General features: G+C 45.8%; 1 protein-coding gene across 1 annotated transcript in view; it reads right to left on the bottom strand.

Moving 5' to 3' along the window:
- Positions 1–9552, bottom strand: part of LOC115085562 (probable G-protein coupled receptor tkr-1) — a 47529-nt gene extending 37977 nt beyond the window's left edge. Inside the window, exon 1 of the mRNA XM_029591739.1 lies at positions 8503–9552. Coding sequence (XP_029447599.1) covers positions 8864–9487 — 624 coding nt within the window. The 5' untranslated portion in view covers positions 9488–9552 and the 3' untranslated portion in view covers positions 8503–8863. The remainder of the gene's footprint in view (positions 1–8502) is intronic.
- Positions 9553–23754: the final 14202 nt, after the last annotated feature.

Genomic DNA, 23754 nt, shown 5'->3' with positions numbered 1-23754 from the left:
CCAAGTGATACTGATGGCCCCTCCCCCTGATTAAAAATAAAACCCCGCCCCATCCCTCCTTCCCACCCTCCCCTCGTACCTTAAAACAGATCCTGCATCGGGGCCAAGAGCATCCTCGCTCCTGGCCCAGTCGGCGCCGTTTACCAAAATGGCGCCAACCTGACCTTGCCCCAGCCAATTTAGTAGCCAATAAGTAGCCAATTTAGTAGCCAATAAGTATTTAGTATTTATAAATAAGTATTTAGTAGCCAATAGTAGCCAATTTAGTAGCCAATAAGTATACTTGCATATTATTGCATCTAACTTAAAAAATATAAGCATGGAGATTTTATCTGCGTAGTTTACATGCATTTACCCCTCCCCCTTAAGTCAGCTTTTTTAACGTGCAAGTCAAGATATTTTCTAATATGCGCTTGGCAATGAAATTACCAGTTTTACCAATTCTACCAGTTTGCCCAGTCCATCTTCAGATCGTCGAGACCCTCCTAGCTCTTCAGCCTGAACCTCCCCCATTTCGCCCAGACCCCTCCCACCCAGTCACTATTTCACTTTTAAGATGTTTACTATCACTTACTCCAGATATGGAGCAGGTGTAACTGCACACGCATAAGCTGCCAAATCTACACCCATAAATTGTTTATAAAATAGCAGCTCACAGGTGGAAATGTTGTCCCTGCCCCAGCATGTGCCTGGCTCGCTCCTTTTCTACACTCGCAAATGTATCTGCGCACCGTATTTACACGTGTATATGGTGCTGGTTGTTACAGCCACAGCTCTTTGAAATTCACGTTTGAATCTGTTACACTAGACACAGAAAGAGTGACCAGTAGAACTGTATTATTAAAGCCAGAGCATGCGTCCGTACAATGCTATGCACACCCAGCAACACTATTTATTTATTTATTTAAAGGCTTTTATATACCGAAGTTTAGCTAGATGCCTTCACTCCGGTTTACAGGTAAAACAACATGTTATAATTCTGGAGAAACTGATAGAACATCACCATATAAATTATGGTACAATACAATATTAATTTAACAAGTCTTATAGAACGGGATAAAATAAATTATGAAACACCAAGTTAAGGAACAGCTAATATAGTAACATATTACAGGTTATGGAACATTGAGGGGGCGGCTGGTAAAACTGTGTGTGAAACTAGGTGACAGGTGAGGTAACAGATATAGTCGTGTTATGACACAGACACTGGCTACTAGCTGTTTATGGCTGGCTTCAAGTATCGATGCAGCTTAAGACCTACGATTAAATATCAACATTTTAAATAGTAATAAAGGATAGCCGTCGTCCGTCAAGTAATTGTCAGAGCTGTTATTTAACTGTCAGTGGTTGGTTCTGGTGTGTGTATTTAGCCGATTCCATCTTTGAAAGCTTGCCTGAATAGCCATGTTTTGAGTTCTTTTTTAAATGTTTTGGTGTTGATTTGTGAACTTAGGTATTCAGGTAGTGAGTTCCAGAGAGTAGGTCCAGCTAGTGAGATGGCTTTTTCTTATGTTGGCTAATTTGATGTTTGATATTGACGGAACATCTAGTTGTAATTTGCTGGTGGTTCTTGTGATGCGTTGAGGTCTGTGCTTCTGTATAGTGTTGTTTAAGGAAGTGTTTTCAGCGTTGTATATTGTGTTGTGTAAGATGGTTAGTGTTTTGTATTCTATTCTTTTTTCTACTAGGAGCCAGTGTAGACTTTTTAGTACAGGGGTGATGTGGTCAGATTTCCTGTGGCTGGTGAGTATTCTGGCTGCGGCATTCTGCAATAATTGTAGTGGTTGTAGTGTTGTTTTGGGTAGCCCTGTCAGAAATGAGTTGCAGTAGTCGAACATAGTAAATTTAAGAGATTGTAGAACTGCTCTGAAATCATGGTGGTACAGTAGTGGTTTTAGTTGTTTGAGGATTTGCAGTTTGTGGAAGCCTTCTTTGATTTTCATTGTAATATGCCTTTTGTAGTTGAGTTCAGGATCTATCCATACAAGCCGTAAAGCCCGTTAAAACGGGCTACATCCCTCTGTCTCTCACCTCCCCCTCATTCTCTCTCCCCTCACTCTTCACCACCCCCCTCCCCCACCCACTCCTCTCCACCCTCCCTCTCCTCACTCAGTCCCCCCTCTCCCTCACTCCCTCCTCTCCCCCTCTCCCTCCCACTCAGTCCCCCCTCTCCCTCCCACTCACTCAGTCCCCCCTCTCCCTCCCACTCAGTCCCCCCTCTCCCTCCCACTCACTCAGTCCCCCTCTCCCTCCCTCCCTCCCACTCAGTCCCTCCCTTCACCCACCTCCATTTCCTCCCGGCGCCGTAAGCGCGACTACCCGCAACCCTCACCCGGCTCCATTGACTCCTCCCGCTCCTGCCGGCAGATCTCGGGGGGGGGGTGTCACTCCCGCCGCGCGGCAGTGACCCCCGCGAGATCTGCCGGCAGATCTGGGGAGGAGAAGTAGCGGCACCGCGCGCGCGCGGTGCCGCTACTTCTCCTCCCGCTCCTGCCGGCAGATCTCGGGGGGGGGGGCGCGGGAGTGACACCCCCCCCCCGAGATCTGCCGGCAGATCTGGGGAGGAGTAGCGGCACCGCGCGCGCGCGGCGCCGCTGCTTCTCCTCCCGCTCCTGCCGGCAGATCTCGGGGGGCGCGGGAGTGACACCCTCCCCCCCCCGAGATCTGCCGGCAGATCTGGGGAGGAGAAGCAGCGGCACCGCGCGCGCGCGGCGCCGCTGCTTCTCCTCCCGCTCCTGCGGCCCCACCGCCATTTTTTTTTTCCTGATCGACGTCCTTGCCCGCACATGCGCAGTAGAGCTGCGCTCTACTGCGCATTTGCGGGCCGTCGGTCACAGGCCATTTATAAGGTAGATTCCAAGGTCTTTAACATTGTCCTTTAGTTTGATGCATATGTTGTCGATTTGTATGTAGTGCTTGGTGTTTAATCCTGAGTTTTTACTTTCTAGCAGTATGCATTCTGTTTTATATTTATTTAATATATATTTATATATATATATATATATACGATATATATATATTTGTTTAAAATATATTGTTATGCCATTTTCAATTAAATTGTGCAAAGTTGATTTCAACCATTACCAGACACACACACTGCAACTGTCTGCAACATACCAACATTACAGATTAAAATTCCTGAAAAAAAAATTCTCACAGGATCTTGTAAAATCGCATAAAATCTTGGGACAGTGGGAGATCCAATCAGTTGCCAAAAGCGAAAGCTTCCCATCATTAGTAGTTCTTCTGCTTCTTTTGGAAAGACAATGACAATGAGTCCATCTCTAACCTGAGGTTTAATTAGAACCAGTGAAAGAGAAATCCCGATTCCGGATCCCTTTTATGTATTAGGTTTTTTTTTTTAATGGAAGCACAACCAGCTGCTGCCTGTCAGAGCGCAGAGCTCATGCAGGCAACATAGGAAGAAAGGAGGTTTTTAAATATTCAGGCCCATCAGCATACAAGGCCTTGAAGACTACGGTAAGGAATTATAAAGTAGTGGCAGTAGAAGGCTAGTTTTGTTCCATTATTGTCTGAATGTGGTGAGTCTATATTGCTTTTGTGATATTGGGCCAAACATTTCAGAAAGAAGATTATGCTGCCCGTTGAGGTTGCTGGTGACTGAGCAATATTAGGATTGCCAATTTTCATGCATCAAATTTCTGAACACTTGGCAGTGTTGTGTAATTTCCTCACTGATGGGATATACTTTCCATATTTGAAATAATTTTTCAGGAATGTTTATGTTGAAATACCACTGCTGTGTTTTTATCGGCACTCATCAGAAGACAATATACTTGATGCCCAGGGCCTTGGAGGTTTATTCCCCCCCCCCCCCCCCCCCAATGGAGAATCCACCATTCGAGGCATAAAAGGAGGTTGAATAATATTTATGGAGGCCAATATTCAGTAGGCAGTTTAGTGGAGAAGTTACCCGGCTAAGTTTAGCCAATTAACTTATCCTGAATACTTAGTGGGGATAAAGTCCCACTGAATATCCCCGATTAAAGTTATCCAGCTCCTTCCTGCAAAAACAAACCATGTAGACACTGACTAACAGGGTGAGGTGTCACAAGATCAGCTGGGTATAGGTACTTTGAAACTATCCGCTTTTCTGGAGAATTCCCAGGAAGAAGTATCGTCTAGAGCCACCCTTTTAGTTTCCTGTGTCTTTGAGTTGGACAAAAATCCAAGAATGGTCTTTTCTTTAGGAATAAGGACTGTTTGTATTTGGGCCAAAAGGTTTGGTTTTCTTTCCTGATATATCTGTAAATATATCCACAAGGGGTTCATTGCTAATAAAGGCCCTAGTTTAACTCCTTTAGCTAGGGGCAGACAGGCTAGGAAATACTGGGAGGCCCCATTTGGTTCAGCCCCCCCCCCTCCCTTTGAGGGAGCTGGGAATGGCTGCCCCTTGTGAGGAAATAAAAGCTGCCCTCTCTCCTGAGAGCTCTGGGGGCAGTGCAGTTTGGTCTGGAAATTAGAGGAAGTGTGGGGGTTTTGCCTCTGCTGACCCTTGAACTCAGGTACCACCTTGGCTGTGTGGTAGGCTTCCGGGTTGTTTTTTGGGAATTTTTTTTAGTTTTTCCTTTCTAGGAAGCCTGCAAGATCTCTAGGTGTTTGCCTAGAGGGAGGTCACAGGGAAGCCTCTCCCTTGGGGAGCCCGGGATAGGGAAGACCTGCCCCGCTGCAATCTCTTGTAGGTATGGTACAGTGGTGACCTGCGGCCTGGACCTTTTTTGTTAGAAGATCTGGCAGGAAGAGTTTTGCTGGAGGAAGACTGAGTGCTGTGTGTTCCAAGTGGATCCCTTCTATCCTAGGATTCGAGAAAGTAAAGAAAGAGCAAGAGAGACATAGGAAAACTTGTGAGAAAGACCAATAAAGAATTACATCGGAGGAGCCCCACTTGGAGACTTCACCCCCTGGGACAGAGAAATTTGGGATTCTATGCATAGAATATTATTCGATTTTCTGGCTATTTGGAGGGGGGGGGGGGTCCACCCAAACCAGGCTATCCTGCCCACTTAAGATCCTCATTTATCCAAGCCCAGGTTGGTGAGTGTGTCCCTTGCCCCAGAAGAAAGACAGAGAGAGACCCTTGCACAGATATATATATATATATAGAGAGAGAGAGAGAGAGAGAGAGAGAGAGAAATGTAACAGCCACCTGTGGGATAAGAACTGATGTGAACTGTTCCATTAACTATTCAGAACACACCTTCAGCAAAGTTTATTTTTGGAGCCTCACCTAGAGTCTCCTGTGTTATTTGTGTGCCGTTTGTATCTACCACAGGGGAGCGAAAGAAGCAGTGTCACCCCTGCCATCTACAGTCTTGGAGGCAATACCTCTCCCGCACCCACCCCCCCCAGTAACGGTCCAATTTTAAAACATTTGCGTGCATAAATTTCGGGGATTACGTACATGACCCGGGCCTTGCACGCGCTGCATGCATTTTACAGCGGGCCCAGCCATGAGCGTAACCCCCAATACACGCACAAGTGCCGGGCCTACTGAAAGGGGCAGCTCGGGGGAACTGGTCTGGTGGGGGAGGTCCGAGACAGAGCCACATGTTATAAAATAGCCACGTCCACATGCGCGTGCCGGGAACCGCGTGCACATGGACGCGCGCGCGCACTCCTTTTAAAATCCTCCTTTAAGGGAAATAAAAATCTTAACTAGCCTCTACTTTTATGACCCTCATTCATATTAAGTCCATGCCAATAAAGGGGGTTACATATCCTTTGAAACTCAGGCCAGACATAAGCAATACTTCCAGATGTGGCAGGATGTATTTATTATTGGTGGTGAATTTTTTCTTCATTTTCCATGTAAGTGCTTAGTGAAATTTGAAAATGTACAGTATATCTTTTAGGATCCTAAACAACTTAAAATTTTTCTTGATGCAAAAATTGCTTTATCTAATGCTAATGCCACCAATGAAGGACTCGTAAGCTCTGCTTTGCTTTTGTATTCTCCCTCTAGATCTGCCTTTTCTCTGTTAGTTTTTTCTTTGTTTCTATGGCTTTAAATCAGCGTCCTGGTTTTTTTTCGGATTCCCCCCTCCTATTTTGGGCTAAATGGAGGTTTATATGTGATTGAATATTTTGTATTTCTTTGGAGGTTTCTTTCTTTTTCTCTATCATCTCTGTAACCTATTTTCTGTACAAAAGATGATTTGTTATTATTTGTAAAAATTGAATAAATATAAAGGGGCGGATTTTCAGAGCCCTGCTCGCGTAAATCCGCCCAAAACCGGGCGGATTTACGCGAGCATGGCCCTGCGCGCCGGGAAGCCTATTTTACATAGGCCTCCCGGCGCGCGCAGAGCCCCGGGACTCGCGTAAGTCCCGGGGTTCTCCGAGGGGGACGTGTCGGGGGCGTGTCGGGGGGCGGGCCCGGTCGTCGCGGCGTTTCGGGGGCGTGTCGGCAGCGTTTTGGGGGCGGGTACGGGGGCGTGGCTACGGCCCGGGGCGGTCCGGGGGCATGGCCGCACCCTCCGTACCCGCCCCCAGGTCGCGGCCCGCTCGCGCGCGGGGATTTACGCCTCCCTCCGGGAGGCGTAAATCCCCCGACAAAGGTAAGGGGGGGTTTTAGACAGGGCCGGGTGGGTGGGTTAGGTAGGGGAAGGGAGGGGAAGGTGAGGGGAGGGCAAAGGAAAGTGCCCTCCGAGGCCGCTCCGATTTCGGAGCGGCCTTGGAGGGAATGGGGTAGGCTGCGCGGCTCGGCGCGCGCCGGCTATACAAAATCGATAGCCTTGCGCGCGCCGATCCAGGTTTTTAGCAGATACGCGTGGCTCCGCGCGTATCTACTAAAATCCAGCGTACTTTTGTTTGCGCCTGGAGCGCAAACAAAAGTAGGCTATTTGCGCGCCTTTTAAAATCCGCCCCAAAGGTTTTAAAAAAAGGTTATCCAGGTAATAGTAGCCAGATAACTTTAAACATTACCGGATATTCTTTTGAATATGGTCGATTATGTGGAACGTTTTTCTGCTACAAAAACCTTTCCTTCTCTTGCTGGCTTATCTGTGCATTTTGGGGGGTTGGGGAGTAGGGGAGGAAGATTCAGAATAGGGGTGGAATTGGGAGGAGGTATCGGGGCTGTTCACCCTCTACATAACAATTTTTTTCGGGGGGAAATGGGAGGGTTCAGGGTTGTTCGCCCATTACATTAAAAACCAATATTCAGTAAGCCAGGTGAGGGCGACATTACCAAGGTAACTTTAGCCAAGTATATTTAGTGAGAGATTCATCCTGCTGATTATTTGGCTACAGTTACCCAGATAACTTTGCTTCTGGCTAGCTTTACTGAATATTACATAAGAGCATAAGACTTGCCATACTGGGTCAGACCAAAGGTCCATCAGGCCCAGCAACCTGTTTCCAACCATGGCCAATCCAGGTCACAAATACCTGACAGGATCCCATGCTGATTCTGCCCCTTTTCCCTTGCATTTGGTTACCCCCCCCCCCCCCCCGCCTTGTAGAGCATTACTGGAAAGGGAGCTAGCGAGGGCTGCTCTCCAGGGGCATACAGGCAGTTATGGTGGTCTCATAAACATGGCTTCCAGTGCCCTGTCCATACATAGTGGGCCTTCATATTAGAGGCACAGATAGTGGAGATCCTTCCCTACATTGATGGCTATGCAAATGAGGAGAGACTTGGATTGCCAGGAGATGTTATTAGATGCTGCTCTTTGGTGCAGTGGAGGGACTTTTGCAGATGTTCCAACAGGTGTGGATGCAGCAGGCAATGCCCCAGTTTAGACCAGAACCTAATCAGCAGAAGGCCACAACTGGGGAAGCAGAGAATGTAACAGAGCTAAGAAAAAGCTGCAGATGTGTGTGAAGAGTATTTTATAACCTACACCTATACTTTATAAAATAGCTTGAATCTTTGCACGTGTTTATGGGCAAGCACACGGCCCTTTTAAAATCTACCCATTAATGTACTCTTACTAAACAGGCTTTGTAAAATAACCATGTTTCAGTTTTTCCAAAGAATGAGTTTCTTTTTGGAATCCATCTTTAAAACACCTTACCCTTTTTGTAAGTGTTAAAATCATCAGATGTGGAAACCTAGCGCGAACTACAGCTTGTTTGAAGAAGTATTAAAATAAATATTGCTGGCAGAGTAGTTTCTGCTTCATGTTCTGATTCTAATTTATTATAATAGTTCCACCTTCGATTGACTTGGACCAACCTTTAAGAAGGAATGGCTTGGCTTTACTTCATAACTGAGAAAGAAGAGTAAGAATTCAGCTATTTGAATTGTCATCAAAACTTATGCACTATTCCTTATCAATTTACAATCTAAAATCAATATAAAATAAAGATCAGTTGGTTCTTGCTCTGTGTTCAAACAAATTGATTATTATTGTAAAATATCTCATTATCAACTCTGGCAGCAGTCCTACGCCTTTTCTTTCTTTCTGCATTATACAATATAAAATATTACTTGTTTATGTATTTTGCACTTCATAAAAGCAGTTTAAAGTATCTCACCTTTATTGCCCCCCTCTGTAGTCAGTCCCCACCACCACTGTGTTCTTCCGATGTCTTGAAAATGTAGGAGTTGGCTCTGAGCATAAAGTCTCCCTAGGAACCGGATTTGTGCTTAGATGTTTGGTCTGCTAAACTGCTCTCCAGGCAGACAGTTCACCTGGAAATGAGAGATCACGTGCCCTGGGTGTGCAGCCTGCTGGAATCACAAAAACCTTTCGGGATTAGTATAAAAAATAATAAGAGAGAGCGAATTTTCTCTAAACTGCATGTCTTCTGTTCACTTGCTATTGATCAGCACATCCGACTCTAATGTATCCTGGCTATGGCACTGAGCCTCTTTCAGGGTGGACTAGAAGATGACTCAGTGCTGGGAGTGCAATCCGTGGCACTGGCCAGGCAGCAGCAGCCGGCGGGCCCCCTCCCGGAAGCGCTGGTCCTGAACACTGTAGATGATCGCATTCCAGCAGCTGTTGCTGGTCAGGATCCAGAAGGCGAAGAAGGAGAAGGTGCACCACTGATAGCCCAGCACGTTGCCCACCAGAAACACGGCGATAGGGGCAAAGGAAGCGGTGAAAGCAAGTGTCAGGATGCCGATCGTCTTGGCAGCCTTCAGATCGGAGCAGGGGAGCCTGAGGAGCCCCTGCTCGTTCCCTGCCAGCTGCTTCCTCCTCCTGGAGTACTGGCGGATCGCGGTGAAGGAGAGCGCGTTGATCACCAGCGTGGCCCCGAGAAGGCTGAAATCAAAAGCCGGGAAGAGCAGCAGGAGGTTCCAGGCGGAGGCAGGGGAGGCAGGGGCCGGGGCATAGTTGCACAGGCGGCTGCAGCGGTCGTACTCCACCACGATCCCTCCCCGGCCGAAGAGCAAAGGGCACAGGGCTAGGAAGAAGCTCGAGAGCCAGGAGAGCAGAATGAGGAGCAGCGTCCGGCGCCTGGTGAGCACCGCCTCCTTGTGCAAGGGCTTCAGGATGGCGACGCTCCTCTCCATGGCCAACAGGAAGACGGTGCTGATGGACACCAGAGTGCAGCCGGCGAAAACGGGACCGACCACGGCGCAGAGCGACCCCGCGGAGCTGCCGGAGGACGGCTCCCGGCTCCAGTCCCGGAAGGAGGAGTTGCCGGACAGGAGGGAAAGCTCGGCGTACACGGAGAAGGGCACCACCAAGACGCCCAGGGCCATGTCTGCCACCGCCAGGGAGATCCGCAGGTAGCCCTGAGAAGTGCGGAACTGCTTGGCGCTCAAGAAGACGGCCAGGCTGACCGAATTCCCGAATAAAATCGCCACGCTCAGAAGAATCATAAAGGTCACAACGAGGAGCCGGTTCGCCAAGGAGCAGCAGCAGAAGCCGCAGCTGGTCTGGTTCAAATCGTCTCTGGGCAGCATTGCCAACTTCCTCCCTCCCTGCAAGCAGAAATGTTTTGATGGGACAGCGGAGGAGTTCTTCTTCTATCCCTGTCAGAGACGTCTGAGAGTTTCCGTGCTCGCCTGGGCTTGGAGCTGTGCGCGCACAGCAGTCACTTCTCCGATTTCTAGCCCGCTGCCAGGGCGTGGGGGTGGGAGGATCAGATCGATTCTGGGTGATGTGGCGAGGGAGAGAAACAGGGGTGTGAGGATGGATGCTAATTCCCCCGTCTTACGCTTTTAAAATAAGAATGCGAATGTTAAGTCGGAATTCCTCTTGTTTGTGAATAGAAATGTGGACCCTGCATTTTTTTTTTTAGGGATCTTCATTTTCAGTTTTTATTTTATTTTTCCTAGGAATTTCAATGTCACAAAAAAAAAAAATCAGTAGAAAAATAAATTGTTATAACAAACAAGAGAAAAATCAGTGGAAACGCCACTTTTCCCTCTGATCTTCTTGTTATAATATTGAAATTCCCAGGAAAACATAAAAACTGAAAACAAGGTCCCTATATATATTCTTTATGAACATGAATATAAATGCTAATTCGGATTCCTTATGCTTTGTAAATGAGAACGTGGATGCTACATTATGTATTGCTTGTGAATAATAAAGTGGATGTTAATTGGGATACTTTATGGATTCTGAATAGGAATGTGCACATTAATTCAGATTTCTTACAATTTGTAAATGAGAATATGAATACTAGTCCAGATTCTTTATAGTATTTATTTGTTTTTATAAATTTATAGCAGGAACTAGGTTTCCTCTTACTTTTCTATTTCTAATTTCTGAATTTATTTCTGAATAAATGGTTTCAAATAAAAGCCTCTGCAGTTATCCAAAATAAGAGTTACATTTAGAGAAAGGACAAAACCTTTAAATGGAAGTTGTAGAACAAAAGGTCACCAATGAGGCTCCAAGGGAGCAAACTTAGGAGCATCATCACAAAATATTTTTTCATGAAAAGAGTGGTAGCAGCAGCCATCCACTTTAGGAGTGATAGCTATTTAAATTATTGCAAAGCTTTGTGGTTAGACCCTTTACAACCGGGTGCTGGGGAGAACTACATTGGAGATCTTGCAGGCTCATCTATTTATTCCTCCCTTTGAGACAATTCAAAGTGCATTACATTGAGATAGCAGCCCTGGATTTGTCAATAGGCACCCATTATGTCTGTGCCTAGGATGGTAAACATTTAGATGGAGCAAGCTGGCTAATATTTGCCACCTTCCAGCTCTGCTGAATCTCATTCAGCAGAGAACAGCCCTCTGTTACCCTGTAACAGATCCTTGCAGAAGATGGGGGAGAGAAAATACCAAAAGTACCTAGAAATGGCAAAATCCTAAATCTGTCCTTGGGTACTGTAGGTATTTCCCTACCCCCAGAGGATATACATTCTAAACTAGGGGTCATTTACTAAGCATTTTACCCACAGACATACAATGGGAGATAATGTTTAGTAAGTTTATACCTGAAGCAATGAAGGGTGAAGTAACTTGCCAGTGCCAGTGGGGTTTGAAGTCTGGCTTCCCTGATTTATAGCCTGCTGGCTCTAACCACTAATCTACATCTCCACTCAGCTACCCAGGAGGGTGGCATGCGAAGGAGAAGGATGATAAAATGGAGTTGGTTAAGATGATATCCTTACAAGTGATTACACCAGGGGTGGTCAACTCTGGTCCTCAAGAGCCACAAATAAGGCTGCTTTGCAGGCTATCCACAATGAATATTCATAAGATGGATTTGCATGCAGAGACAGATTTGCATACAGTTGAAGCAAAGCCATACTGATTAGTTGTGCCCCGAGGGCTGAGTTGAGAAGTACTGACCTAGAGAGCCAGCCCAGATTGTGGATATCCCGAAAACTTGACCAGCCAGGCAGTCCCTGATGACAAACACTGATCTAGGACAAGAATGGCAAACTCCAGTCCTCAAAAACCACAAATAGGCCAGATTTATTTATTTATTTTATTTAAAAACTTTTCTATACCATCGCTAAGTTATATACCATCGCAACAGTTTACAAATAGGCACATAGACTAAGGTAAGTAAATGTAGGATATCGTACATTCTAACAGGTGCCAATAAAGTTCGGTTACAATTTCATAAATAAAATCAGGATATCCACAATGAATATGCATGAGATAGATTTACATGCACTCCCTCCATTATATACAAATCTATCTCATACAAATTCATTGTGGATATCCTGAAAATCTGGCCAGTTTGTGGCTCTCAAGGACTGGATTTGACCACCCCTGGCTTTCCCTCTATGGCTGGCAGCTAGAATGTGTTCTTGGTAGTGTGGACAGGAATAACTGGGCAGACTGGATGGGCTAGCTGGTCCTTTTCTGTCATCATGTTACTTTGACAAAGCATAACTAAATATCCCATGTTACTTACTGTATATCAGAAACAAGTGCATAGTGCATGTAAAGAATTCTAGCCTAGCCTTAAACTCAGCAATATGATCCTTGATTGTGCAGACAAAATACTGCATTACACTTATTCTTACTATGGGGCGGATTTTCAGAGCCCTGCTCGCGTAAATCCGCCCAAAACCGGGCGGATTTACGCGAGCAGGGCCCTGCGCGCCGGGAAGCCTATTTTACATAGGCCTCCCGGCGCGCGCAGAGCCCCGGGACTCACGTAAGTCCCGGGGTTCTCCGAGGGGGCGTGTCGGGGGTGGGCCCGGTCGTCGCGGTGTTTCGGGGGCGTGTCGGCAGCATTTTGGGGGCGGGTACGGGGGCGTGGCTACGGCCCGGGGCGGTCCGGGGGCGTGGCCGCGCCCTCCGTACCCGCCCCCAGGTTGCGGCCCGGCGCGCAGGAGGCCCGCTCGCGCGCGGGGATTTACGCCTCCCAGAGGGAGGCGTAAATCCCCCGACAAAGGTAAGGGGGGGGTTTAGACAGGGCCGGGCGGGTGGGTTAGGTAGGGGAAGGGAGGGGAAGGTGAGGGGAGGGCAAAGGAAAGTTCCCTCCGAGGCCGCTCCGATTTCGGAGCGGCCTTGGAGGGAACGGGGGTAGGCAGCGCGGCTCGGCACGCGCCGGCTATACGAAATCGATAGCCTTGCGCGCGCCGATCCAGGATTTTAGCGGATACGCCCGGCTCCACGCATATCTACTAAAATCCAGCGTACTTTTGTTTGCGCCTGGAGCGCAAACAAAAGTAGGCTATTCGCGCTCGTTTTAAAATCCGCCCCTATGTTTTTAGTGAGCTGAGAACTAGAACTGTCCCTTTTCAGAAATAAAATTGATTTCAAAATAACTGATTGAAATTTTTTTTTAATATAGAGATAGAAGCACATGTTTTCGCTTGAAACAAGCCAGAAAGAAAAGAGTGGCAGCCAATAAAGTTTATGTGTGGATATTGTGGCAAGATGCTTGTTTAATACCTTAGGGCCAGATTTAAAAGCCCTATGCACGTAAATCCATAGGGCTTCGAAAAAGGGGCAGGGAGGGGGCAGAACAGGGCGGTCTGGAGCGGGGCAGGGCTGGAGGCAGGCGCAACAGGTAGAATAAAGGTTGGGTTAGGGGGTGGGAGGATTAGGGGAAGGGGAAGGGAGGTTAGGTTAGGGGGTTAGGAAATTCCCTCCCAAGCCGCTCCGAAATCAAAGTGGTCTGAGAGGGAAAGGGTGAAGGCCACAGGCGTCGGCGCGCGCATGTTACAAAATCAGGTGTCCATGTGTGCACGCCGGGTAGCGTGCGCACATGGACGCCCACGCGCAATTTCTTAAAATCTATCCCTTATGTTCCAATCCATGCATTGAGGTCTGGAGGGAAGACTGTTTGATTCTCCCTTCTGAAACAAGATTAGTTAACAATAGGTATTGGGATTTTTTCAGCATATCTCCACAGCTCTGGAAAAGTCTAGCTATTCTGTATTGTGTGTGTATGCTTTTTTGTATTTTATATTTATTTGCATATTCTTACTTTATATTATGTAATTGTTTAGTTTACTGTATTATGTCTTATTTAATTTTGTTTATATTATTTGATGCTGTTACCGTTTTGGGCAATTTGAAAGAGCAGACTATAATTAAGATTTGGATTTTGAGAAAGAGGTGTGAATGGGAAAGCAGGGGGGATATTGTAGCAGAGTCTACCAAAGTTGATATTCACCAGAAAAATGCGGTGATGCGCTGTGGCCATCGCGGTACTGTCTCTTTAAAACAAGCCAGAAATGGCTTCGAAGTGGACATTTTTTAAACTTTTCCTGAAACTTAGATAAGGAACAGGAAACAACGTGGCACAGGCTGGTTCCTATGATTTTCCATATGAGGAAACAATAAACACTACATTTTTTCTTGTAGGAAATAATGGAAGCCAGCTGGACTTAGTCCTACTTTGAGCAGGGAGCAAATAAATGTGGGATGGAACCCTCAGCAAGGTAAATAAAAGCCACGAATCTAGATGGATGAATAACTCTTTGTGAGTAGGGCCAGAGACAGAGTGGAGTCCATAAAAACAGAAACATGATGGCAGCAAAAGACCATATGGCCTAGTTAGACTGCCCAGCCACAACAATCCCTCAGAGATCCTCTGTGTTTATCCCAGGCTTTCTTGAATTCTTATTTATTTATTTATTTATTTATTTGATGTTCTGCTTTTTTCAGACACTTTAAAGAGAACTACATTCAGTTATACTGCCCTTGTCTCCACAGGGAGGCTGTTCTATGTTTCCATTACCCTTTCTGTAAAGAAATATTCCCTTAGATTACCCCCTAGTGTACTATTCTATCTCCACAAGGGCTTTCCTGTTTATTCACCGTTGTCCTACTTTTACAATGTCCAGCTTCCACAGCAGCTTTTCTGTTTCTGTTACTAATGCTGTTGTTCATGCTTTACTTTGCATATTTTCTGCGATGGCTGTTATACTATCAACCGATGGTCAGCTTGCACGTTCACAGCTTCTGCTGTATTCAGTAGAAATGACATTGAAGGGTTAACTTCTGACTGAAGTAGAGGTTTTTGGGAGTTTCTTGCCTCCATGGCTCTTTTTTAGCCATCTCTGGTCAGGCCTATGTGAATCAGTAGCTAACCTGACCAATCTTTCATAATTATTTTAATTTTACCTGTCCTTATTTTTGTGGCCCAGACTATGCTAGTCATTTTAATCTTCAGTCTATACACAGTAAGACTTTGTTATTTATTTTACCTAGTAATAAAGTTTGGAGTTAAAGAAGCAGCCTCCTCTGCCTGCAAGTATCTGTTAAAGCTGTGCATAAGAAACACATACTCCCTATCACTTTCATGACCCCGTTTTCTAAAGCCTCATTTGCCACCTCCTCTTTATGGAAACCTTGGAGGTATTTAAATCTCTCTATCTTGATCTGAACAAAATCACAGTGAACCTGGAAGATGTAGTAGGCCAGACTGACAAACTAAAGAGCAGCAAATTGCCCAGACCAAATGGCATACATCTTAGGACTCTGAAATGAAATTTCAGATCTATTACTAGCATTTTGTAACCTATCATTAAAATCATCCATTGGGGGCAGAGCAAGATGACTGCCTGAGCTTAGACAATGTTATGTTTTAGTAACCCTGGGCTGAGATGAGAGATGTCTCCGCCCACAGGGAGGAGCCCTGTGAGCTTCACCGTCAGCAGGCGGAGTCTCAGTGGCATGGGACACAGCTAGAAAAAGAGACTTTATTATGAAGGAAGGAAAAAGTAATGTCCACAGAATTGGAGATGTAGTAGTACAGTCCTCAGCAATGGGGAATACCCAGAGCGAGACCACAGATGAGAAGATCCGGTAGTGACCTGCGGAGCAGGGTACACTGAGGATCCTCTCTGACAAGTGTATGTACCTCAGGAATACAGATCTGGTAGTGGCCCGTGGAGCGAGCTACACCGAGGATGTCTGTACAGTAGATGTTGAAGAACTGGTAGAGATGCCGGAACCCGGAAGTGGCTCCTGTAGTTGATGTGTCGATATTCTGCAGAGGCTTCTACTGAAGAAAGGTGGTAGTGGCCCAAGGCTTGGGGTACACCAAGTGAAATCCTCAATACAGTTCATATAGTAGAAGTCAGTAGAGGTACTCACAATATATGGTTCCTGGAGAGAGAGAGAGACCTGAGAAGCAGGTCTAGTAGCAGTCAGGCAGGTATGCCCTCCGAGGAGCAGATAGCCGGGAAAGAAGGGGAGCCCCCTAGGAGTGGGTACTCAGAGCGTTAGATGCCAAGACCAACGTCAGGAACAGGAAGTCCTTGAATGAGGTGGATTCAGCAAGACGGAACTCCTTGCTAACTCGAAGAAGGCAAGGGCCGGTCAATTAAATACACTAGCAGGTTGACGTCATCGGGAGGGGACACCCCCTGAGGTTCCCGCCATGACGTGCTCAAAAGAGGCCCTTGCGTGCACGCCTAGGTAATTCTGGGTCCAAGATGGAGAGTCTGTAGCGCCCACCCTGGCCCGGGAACGCCGGGTATTCTTGTCCACTGGATGATACTTCAATATGAAATCAAATTATTTAAAAAATAGGGACCAGCGAGCTTGTCTATGTTTCAAGCATTGCACATGACATAGGTATTCAAGATTTTTGTGGTCGGTGTAAACTGTTATCTGGTGTTGTGCACCTTTGAGCCATGGGCACCATTCTTCAAATGCCAATTTGATAGCAAGTAGCTCCTTGTCTCCTATCCCATAATTCCGCTTGGCAGGAGAGAAACGCCAAGAGAAGAAGGAGAAGGGATGTAACGTGTGGGTGTCACTGTGTTGACTAAGGACAGCACCAACTCCGATGTCCGAAGCATCCACCTCGACAATGAATGGTCTTCGGGGATTTGGATGGCGTAGACATGGTTCCTGAATAAACGCTTCTTTAAGTTTCTGAAAGGCGTCAACGGCTTCTGTAGACCAATGAGAGGGATTGGTTTCCTTCCGCGTCATGGCTGTAAGAGGTGTGGCAAGGTTGAATAGTGATGAATGAAGGACCTGTAGCAGTTCGTGAATCTGAGAAACTTCGCAAAGCCTTAAGACCAGTAGGTTGGGGCCAGTCCCGGATGCTTTTGGTCTTTTGTGGGTCCATTTGGAATCCCTGGCTGGATTCCACATAGCCAAGAAATGTAACTGATTCCTGTTGGAAAGAACATTTCTCTAATTTGGCACAGAGGTGGTTATCCCTAAGTCTTTGGAGGACATTGGTGACGTTTTCTTGATGGCTCTGTAGTTTTTGAGAAAAAACCAGTATGTCGTTGAGATATACTATTACACAACTGTACAACATGTCCCTGAAGATTTCATTCATCATGTTTTGAAATACAGCTGGGGCGTTGCAAAGGCCGAAGGGCATGACTAAATATTCAAAATGACCGTCGCGGGTATTAAATGCTGTTTTCCATTCATCACCCTGGCGTATTCGGATCAAAGTCCAGCTTTGTGAATATTTTGGCCCCTTGGAGCCGATCAAAGAGTTCAGAGATCAATGGATAGCGGTCCTTCATGGTGATCTCATTTAAGCCGCAGTAGTCTAAACATGGGCGAAGGGATCCATCCTTCTTACCCACAAAAAGAATCCGGCCCCGGCTGGAGATTTAGAAGGCCAAATGAAGCCCTTCGCCAAGATTTCTTGAATATAGGCTGACATAGCCTGAGTCTCTGACAGAGAAAGTAGGTACACCCTTCCTCTGGGAGGTTTGAATTAGGTACTAAGTTGATGGCGCAGTCAAAGGATCAGTGAGGGGGCAGAGTATCTGCTGCCTTCTTAGAGAATACGTCTTGGTAGGATGAATATTTCTGAGGTAGGCCTGGAAGGGAGGTGGTAGAGGTTAGGCACGGCATGGGAGTGACCACTTGTAGACATTTCCCATGGCAGTCTCTTCCCCATTGGGATAATTCCAAAGTGTTCCAATCAATCTGGGGTGAGTGCGTCTGTAACCAAGGTATTCCAAGTATTACCGGGTGTATAGCTTTATCCAAGACCAGGAAGGAGATGGTCTCCGAGTGGAGCGACCCTGTGCGGAGATGAATAGGTTGAGTAGAATAAGTGACCTCACCAGGAAGTGGCTCGCCATGTATGGATGATAGCAGCAGTGGCGTAGGTGTCCTGACGGTGGGGATTCGTAGGTGCTCTACGAGTTGTCTGAGTATGAAGTTTCCCCCAGCACTATTATATTGCTCAGACTACAAGCATTTGTGCTCATAGCTTTCCAGCTTCTCTCCTTCAGGATACTGCTCTTTTGGACTTCTTTTGTGCCTTATTCAGCTGACTTTTATTATCCCCTTTACCTATTTCCTTGAGATTTGGGGAGTGACATTCCAATTTCCTTCTGCCACCCTCATCGTCTAGCTTAAATGCCTTATGGCATAGGATTTGAATTTATCTGTTAGGATCCTTTTTCCTGCTACAGACAGATGTAAGGAATCTTTGACATAGAGTTTTTTTACTGTTCCATACATGGCCCCAGCCTCCAATATATCCAAAACTTTGTTCCTTAAACCAAGTTTTGATTTATGTATTGAATATGGCTTAGCCTCTCATTCCCCTTTCCATAAACAGGTAACATTTCTGAAAAGACAAAAGACTTTGCCATGTGACTAATCTGCTTCGCCAGAGTCTGGAAATCTCTCTGAACCACTTGGATATTGTTTCTAGCAAGGTCATTGGTTCCCAGATGGATGATAATATCAACTTCAGAGTCCTTACTTTCTTCTTGGATTGCATTCCTGCTAATGATCCTGGAAGGCGTTTAACTATAGTGTTTCCCTTGAAAAGATTTCCCATATTAGTGCCTCTGATGATTGAGTCACCCAGCACAAAGAGCTTTTTCTTAGGTTTTTTGGGTGTATAATTGAATTTCTGCATACATTAGGTTTCTTCATTCCTTTCAGATACCACTTCAATCTCTATCGCTAGAGCTTCTTCATTATTTAAGACAAAGAAGGCATTATGTACTTGTGTCACTTGAGAGAGTGTGGTCTCTGCATCACAGGTCTTACTCTGCCAGAGCCCACTGTAATCCATTTGTTCTTGGGTTCCTGTAGGCTCAGTGTAAAGCGTGTGTGTGGGGGGGGGGACTACATGTGGGCTGCACAATTGTGAAGAATGGCTGTCTTTGGGTCACAGGTCTTATTCTACCTGAGCCCACTGTCAACCACTTTTTCAGGGATTTTGAATTTTCTGTACTAATGGGGAAACGATTCCTGAATTCAGCCTTAAGGTGAGCCAACTCCTTTTTCAGGGCAGAGAGTTCTGAACAAATAGGGTAAGCCCTAAATTTCTAGATGATTTGCCTCAAGATAAAGGCTTCACAATTGTTATATCGGATAGTACACATTTTGCTCATTTAATTTTATAAAGAACACCTAAAGAATTACCAAATTATTCCTGTCAGACTATATTAGAAGAACCAACCATGGGGTGGGTGGGTAGATGGGTAGGGTGGAAGGGTGGAAGGGAATTAAACAATTGGTATTAGCTACTCTAATTTTAGCTTACATGGAGCTATAGGAGTTTTGTAGGATCCTGAATACTTATATATATATATATATATATATATATTATTTTTTAATTTTTAAATACTTTTATCACACTGCTAAGAATTAATATCAATATTTCACAGTACCTGCCCTTCAGTGCAGCAGCCCGAGCAATCCTCTAAGACACCCTCACAATACAAACACACAGAACCTTTGGCTATATTCCAAAGATATCAGGCAGTAATATCCTATACTTAGTTTTTGGAGCTCGCAGCTCTTGTGGACAGGAACTATCCAGTAAGCAGACTCTCTTACACGAGAACGGTATTGCTAATAGAAGTACAGTATCAGTACCAACTGACTATTCTGCACTACCCAAAGAGAGCCAGAAGGATCAAGTACCTAGAGGTGCAAGCTTTCTCACACACACACCAGTCATCTCCCTGACTGGTCTCTCTTTCTCTCACACACACCAGTCATCTCCCTGACTGGTCTCTCTCTCTCATACATACTTCTCTTAGTTACACACATAGTCTGTCACACACTTACACACATGCTGGCTCACTCTGTCTGTCTCTCTCACTCACTCATCCCCTCCCCCCCCCAGCACACATGGCACTACAGTAAATGCATCCTGGATCTGCACTGGGTGACTGAAAAGGGCAGCGGGTGTGCTGCTATTAAAGAAGCGTCGTGACAGGCTGGGAACTGAAGCAGGAGTGACTCTCCCCAGCTCTACAGTGGTAAGAAGACAGCACTCAGTTGTTTTCCTGTGCTGCGATCATTGTGGTGCAGAGCAAAGGGGCAGTCAGCTGAGAATGCAGCCGCAGGGATTTCATGGGTCTGCGGCAGTGAAGGACTGTCTCAGAAAGGAGACAGAAATGCTCCCACAATTGCGGGAGGTGGAGGGAACCTGCAATGATGGCAGCACATGCATGGCCCTTTTTTCTTCTTGTGCACTCGCCGAACATCACTTCCTCTTCCAGGCTTCAGGGGCAGGAAGATGAAAAGGCCATATTGCTTTTGCCAGCTTCCATGAACAATGTTGCTGTTCTCCTCCGGGCTTGAATGTGCTGATAGCCTGGGCAGGAAAGGAAGCAGTGTCATTGAAGAATTGTGTGCATCTCACTGGCGTGGAGGAGAGGGAGGGAAGAGCTGCAGGATACCAGGAAGTGTGCAACACACCTGCCAGTGCTTGGCGACACACTGGTTGAGAACAGCTGGTCCAGGCTACTGCCAGCTGAGGTAAGTGTGAAAAGACAGAACGATCTGAGAACAGTTAAATTCATAAATAGTTGTATTGAGTCATGCAGCCATTGTCTCTGCTCAGACCTCGGGTTATGGTGTTATGTTTTTTGTTGAATTCATATTCAGTAGTTTCATGCTGGAGTGTTCCTTTGAAGATCCTCTGTAGGGGTATGGCAACCTTTAGGTCAGATAGAGAAGGTCCTGGAAGGTTGAAATGTTCACCTACTGGTTTTTGAATGTTGCCATTTCTAATGTCAGGTTTAATGTCCATTTATTCTTTTCCTTAGGGATTGACCTGCTTGTCCTATATAGACAGCAGAGGGACATTGCTGGCAAGTGATAGCATGTTACATTGGAAGAGCAGGTGAATGAACCCTGCTGGATGTTGGATTTGATGCTATTGGGTCCTGTGATGGTGTTGTCTGGGTTAATGGGTGGATAGAATTGGCATCTGGGTTTCTGGCAGGGTCTGGTTGCTAAGTTGGTGTCATTGTTGTACAATTTGTGGTTGCTGGTGAACATTCAAGGTTGGGGTTGTCAGTAGGCCAGGATAGGCTTGCCACCCATGGCCTGTGAGAAGGTGGTATCATTGTCCAGGATGGGGTGTAAATCCTTGATGATATGTTTCAGTGGTTTCAATTGGGTAACAACCAGAGGTGTTTTGTTATTTTCTTTTTTGAGATGATCCTGTGGCAGATTGTTCCTGGGTATTTCACACGTACCTCAGTTGGCAGTAGTCTGGACTATAACGCTATCACTTTGTTTCCACACCCTGCTTGCCGTCTCTTTGTTCTGTATCTGCCCCACCCCCATATATTTTACCCACCTCTGTACTTCACGTCATGCGTCTGACGAAGTGCACTGTTTCCTCAAAAGCTCATACCTCAATAAATTGGTTAGTCTGTAAGGTGGAACTGCCTCGTGTCATTTTTGCTATAAATGACTAACATGACTATTTCTCTCAATATCTATCCTAACCCTAATGCTGTTCAATATTTATATGGTACCACCCCACCACAGGCAAACTCAGAGACTATCAAATCACTTATTAATTCTATGCTGATAAGAACATAAGAACTTGCCATGCTGGGTCAGACCAAGGGTCCATCAAGCCCAGCATCCTGTTTCCAACAGAGGCCAAACCAGGCCACAAGAACCTAGCAATTACCCAAACACTAAGAAGATCCCATGCTACTGATGCAATTAATAGCAGTGGCTATTCCCTAAGTAAACTTGATTAATAGCTGTTAATGGACTTCTCCTCCAAGAACTTATCCAAACCTTTTTTGAACCCAGCTACACTACCTGCACTAACCACATCCTCTGGCAACAAATTCCAGAGCTTTATTGTGTGTTGAGTGAAAAAGAATTTTCTCCGATTAGTCTTAAATGTGCTACTTGCTAACTTCATGGAATGCCCCCTAGTCCTTCTATTATTTGAAAGTGTAAATAACTGATTCACATCTACTTGTTTAAGATGATATGCAGCTGTTGATCCGTCAGGGCCCAAGCAGACAAAAAAATTGCTAATCTAAATGATTTTTTTTTTAATTTTTTAAATTTATCATCTTTTAATAATATACAAAATAAACTTTTGCATTGGAAATTCCAGAAAAAACAAGTCAAAAGTAAAGTCAACTATAACATATTTAACCCTTTATATCTCTTAAAGGATTTATATTTAAATTACCACAAATTTCTCTTATTACATAGGAAACTTGGAGAGAAAGGAAACATAAAAAGAAGTAGGGATGTGAATCGTGCTTCTGACGAATGAAAATATCGTACAATATTTTCAAAATTGTCAGAAATCAGGGGCTCCCCAAAACAGATAGGAAAACCCCACGATTTTGTTCGTGGGGTTCTCTTATCGTTTTGGGGGAGGGCGGGAAAAACGGCACACCAAAACAATCCCTAAACCCACCCCGACCCTTTAAAACTGATCCCTTAGATTTGCCCACCCTCCCAAACCCCCCCAAACCGTTTTACAAGTACCTGGTGGTCCAGTGGGAATCCCGGGAGCGATCTCCCGCTCTTGGGCCGTCGGCTGCCACTAATCAAAATGGCGCCGATGGCCCTTTGCCCTTACCATGTGACAGGGTATCCGTGCCATTGGCCGGCCCCTGTCACATGGTAGGAGCACTGGATGGCCCACGCTATTTTTAAAGATGGTGCCGGCCGTCCATTACTCCTACCATGTTACAGGGGCCAGCCAATGGCATGGATACCCTGTCACATGGTAAGGGCATAGGGCCATCGGCGCCATTTTTATTAGTGGCAGCCGACGGCCCGAGAGCGGGAGATCGCTCCCGGGACTTCCACTGGACCACCAGGTACTTGTAAAAAGTTTTTTTTGGGGGGGGGAGGGGTCGGGAGGATGGGGGGAAGCTAAGGGGACAGTTTTAAAGGGTCGGGTGGGTTTTTTTGTTTATCGGCTCGGGTGCAGCCGATAAACAAAACCGCGATCGGGCCGCACAAAAAAAAAAATTAACGATGTGAATCGGAACCGATTCCGGTTCCGATTCACATCTCTAAAGAGGAGTACATAAAGAAACAATTACAAAATTTGGCTCCTGTATTACTCACCCCTAAAACTAAATCTCCTCCCATCCAAAAAAGCCTGTAACTGGTCTGGTAAAAAGAAAATGTATGTATTTCTGACCAGTTTGATGATGCACTTACACGGGTAGCGCAAAGTAAAGCTACCCCCTAGTGCTAGGTTTTCAGATCGCATCTGTAAGAAAGCTAATCAAAGCAACAGCATAGAAAAGTTAAGTCGGGATACACTCGTACGAGACCACCACAATATGATTCATCTATATATTTGAAATAATTCTTCATAATCTTAGAAACACCTGCTTCATCAAAAAAAGAAACAAAAAGTACAGCTCGGCCCACAATCTCTATACTGGAATTTTCTAAATATTCAGTCAGATTTTGAAAATCTGACCCTTGCACATTTGGAATAACTGAGACAGTGCTGCTTCTTTTGTTGACTACTCCTCGGACTGATCCTCGGATTCTGACCCCGGCTGCTATTGACCACGTCTCCTGATTCTGGTTTGTTCCTTGCCTTGTCATCGCCTATGCTGTACTGGCCTCCTTGCTCCTCCAGACCTACAGCCCAGAGTCCGACCGCGCTCCCTTGCTGCTCGTGGGCACACCCCTCTACTATCTCT

This window comes from Rhinatrema bivittatum, chromosome 2, assembly GCF_901001135.1.
Source record: "Rhinatrema bivittatum chromosome 2, aRhiBiv1.1, whole genome shotgun sequence".
NCBI lineage: Eukaryota > Metazoa > Chordata > Amphibia > Gymnophiona > Rhinatrematidae > Rhinatrema > Rhinatrema bivittatum.
This window is presented reverse-complemented; position numbering and strand designations above follow the sequence as displayed.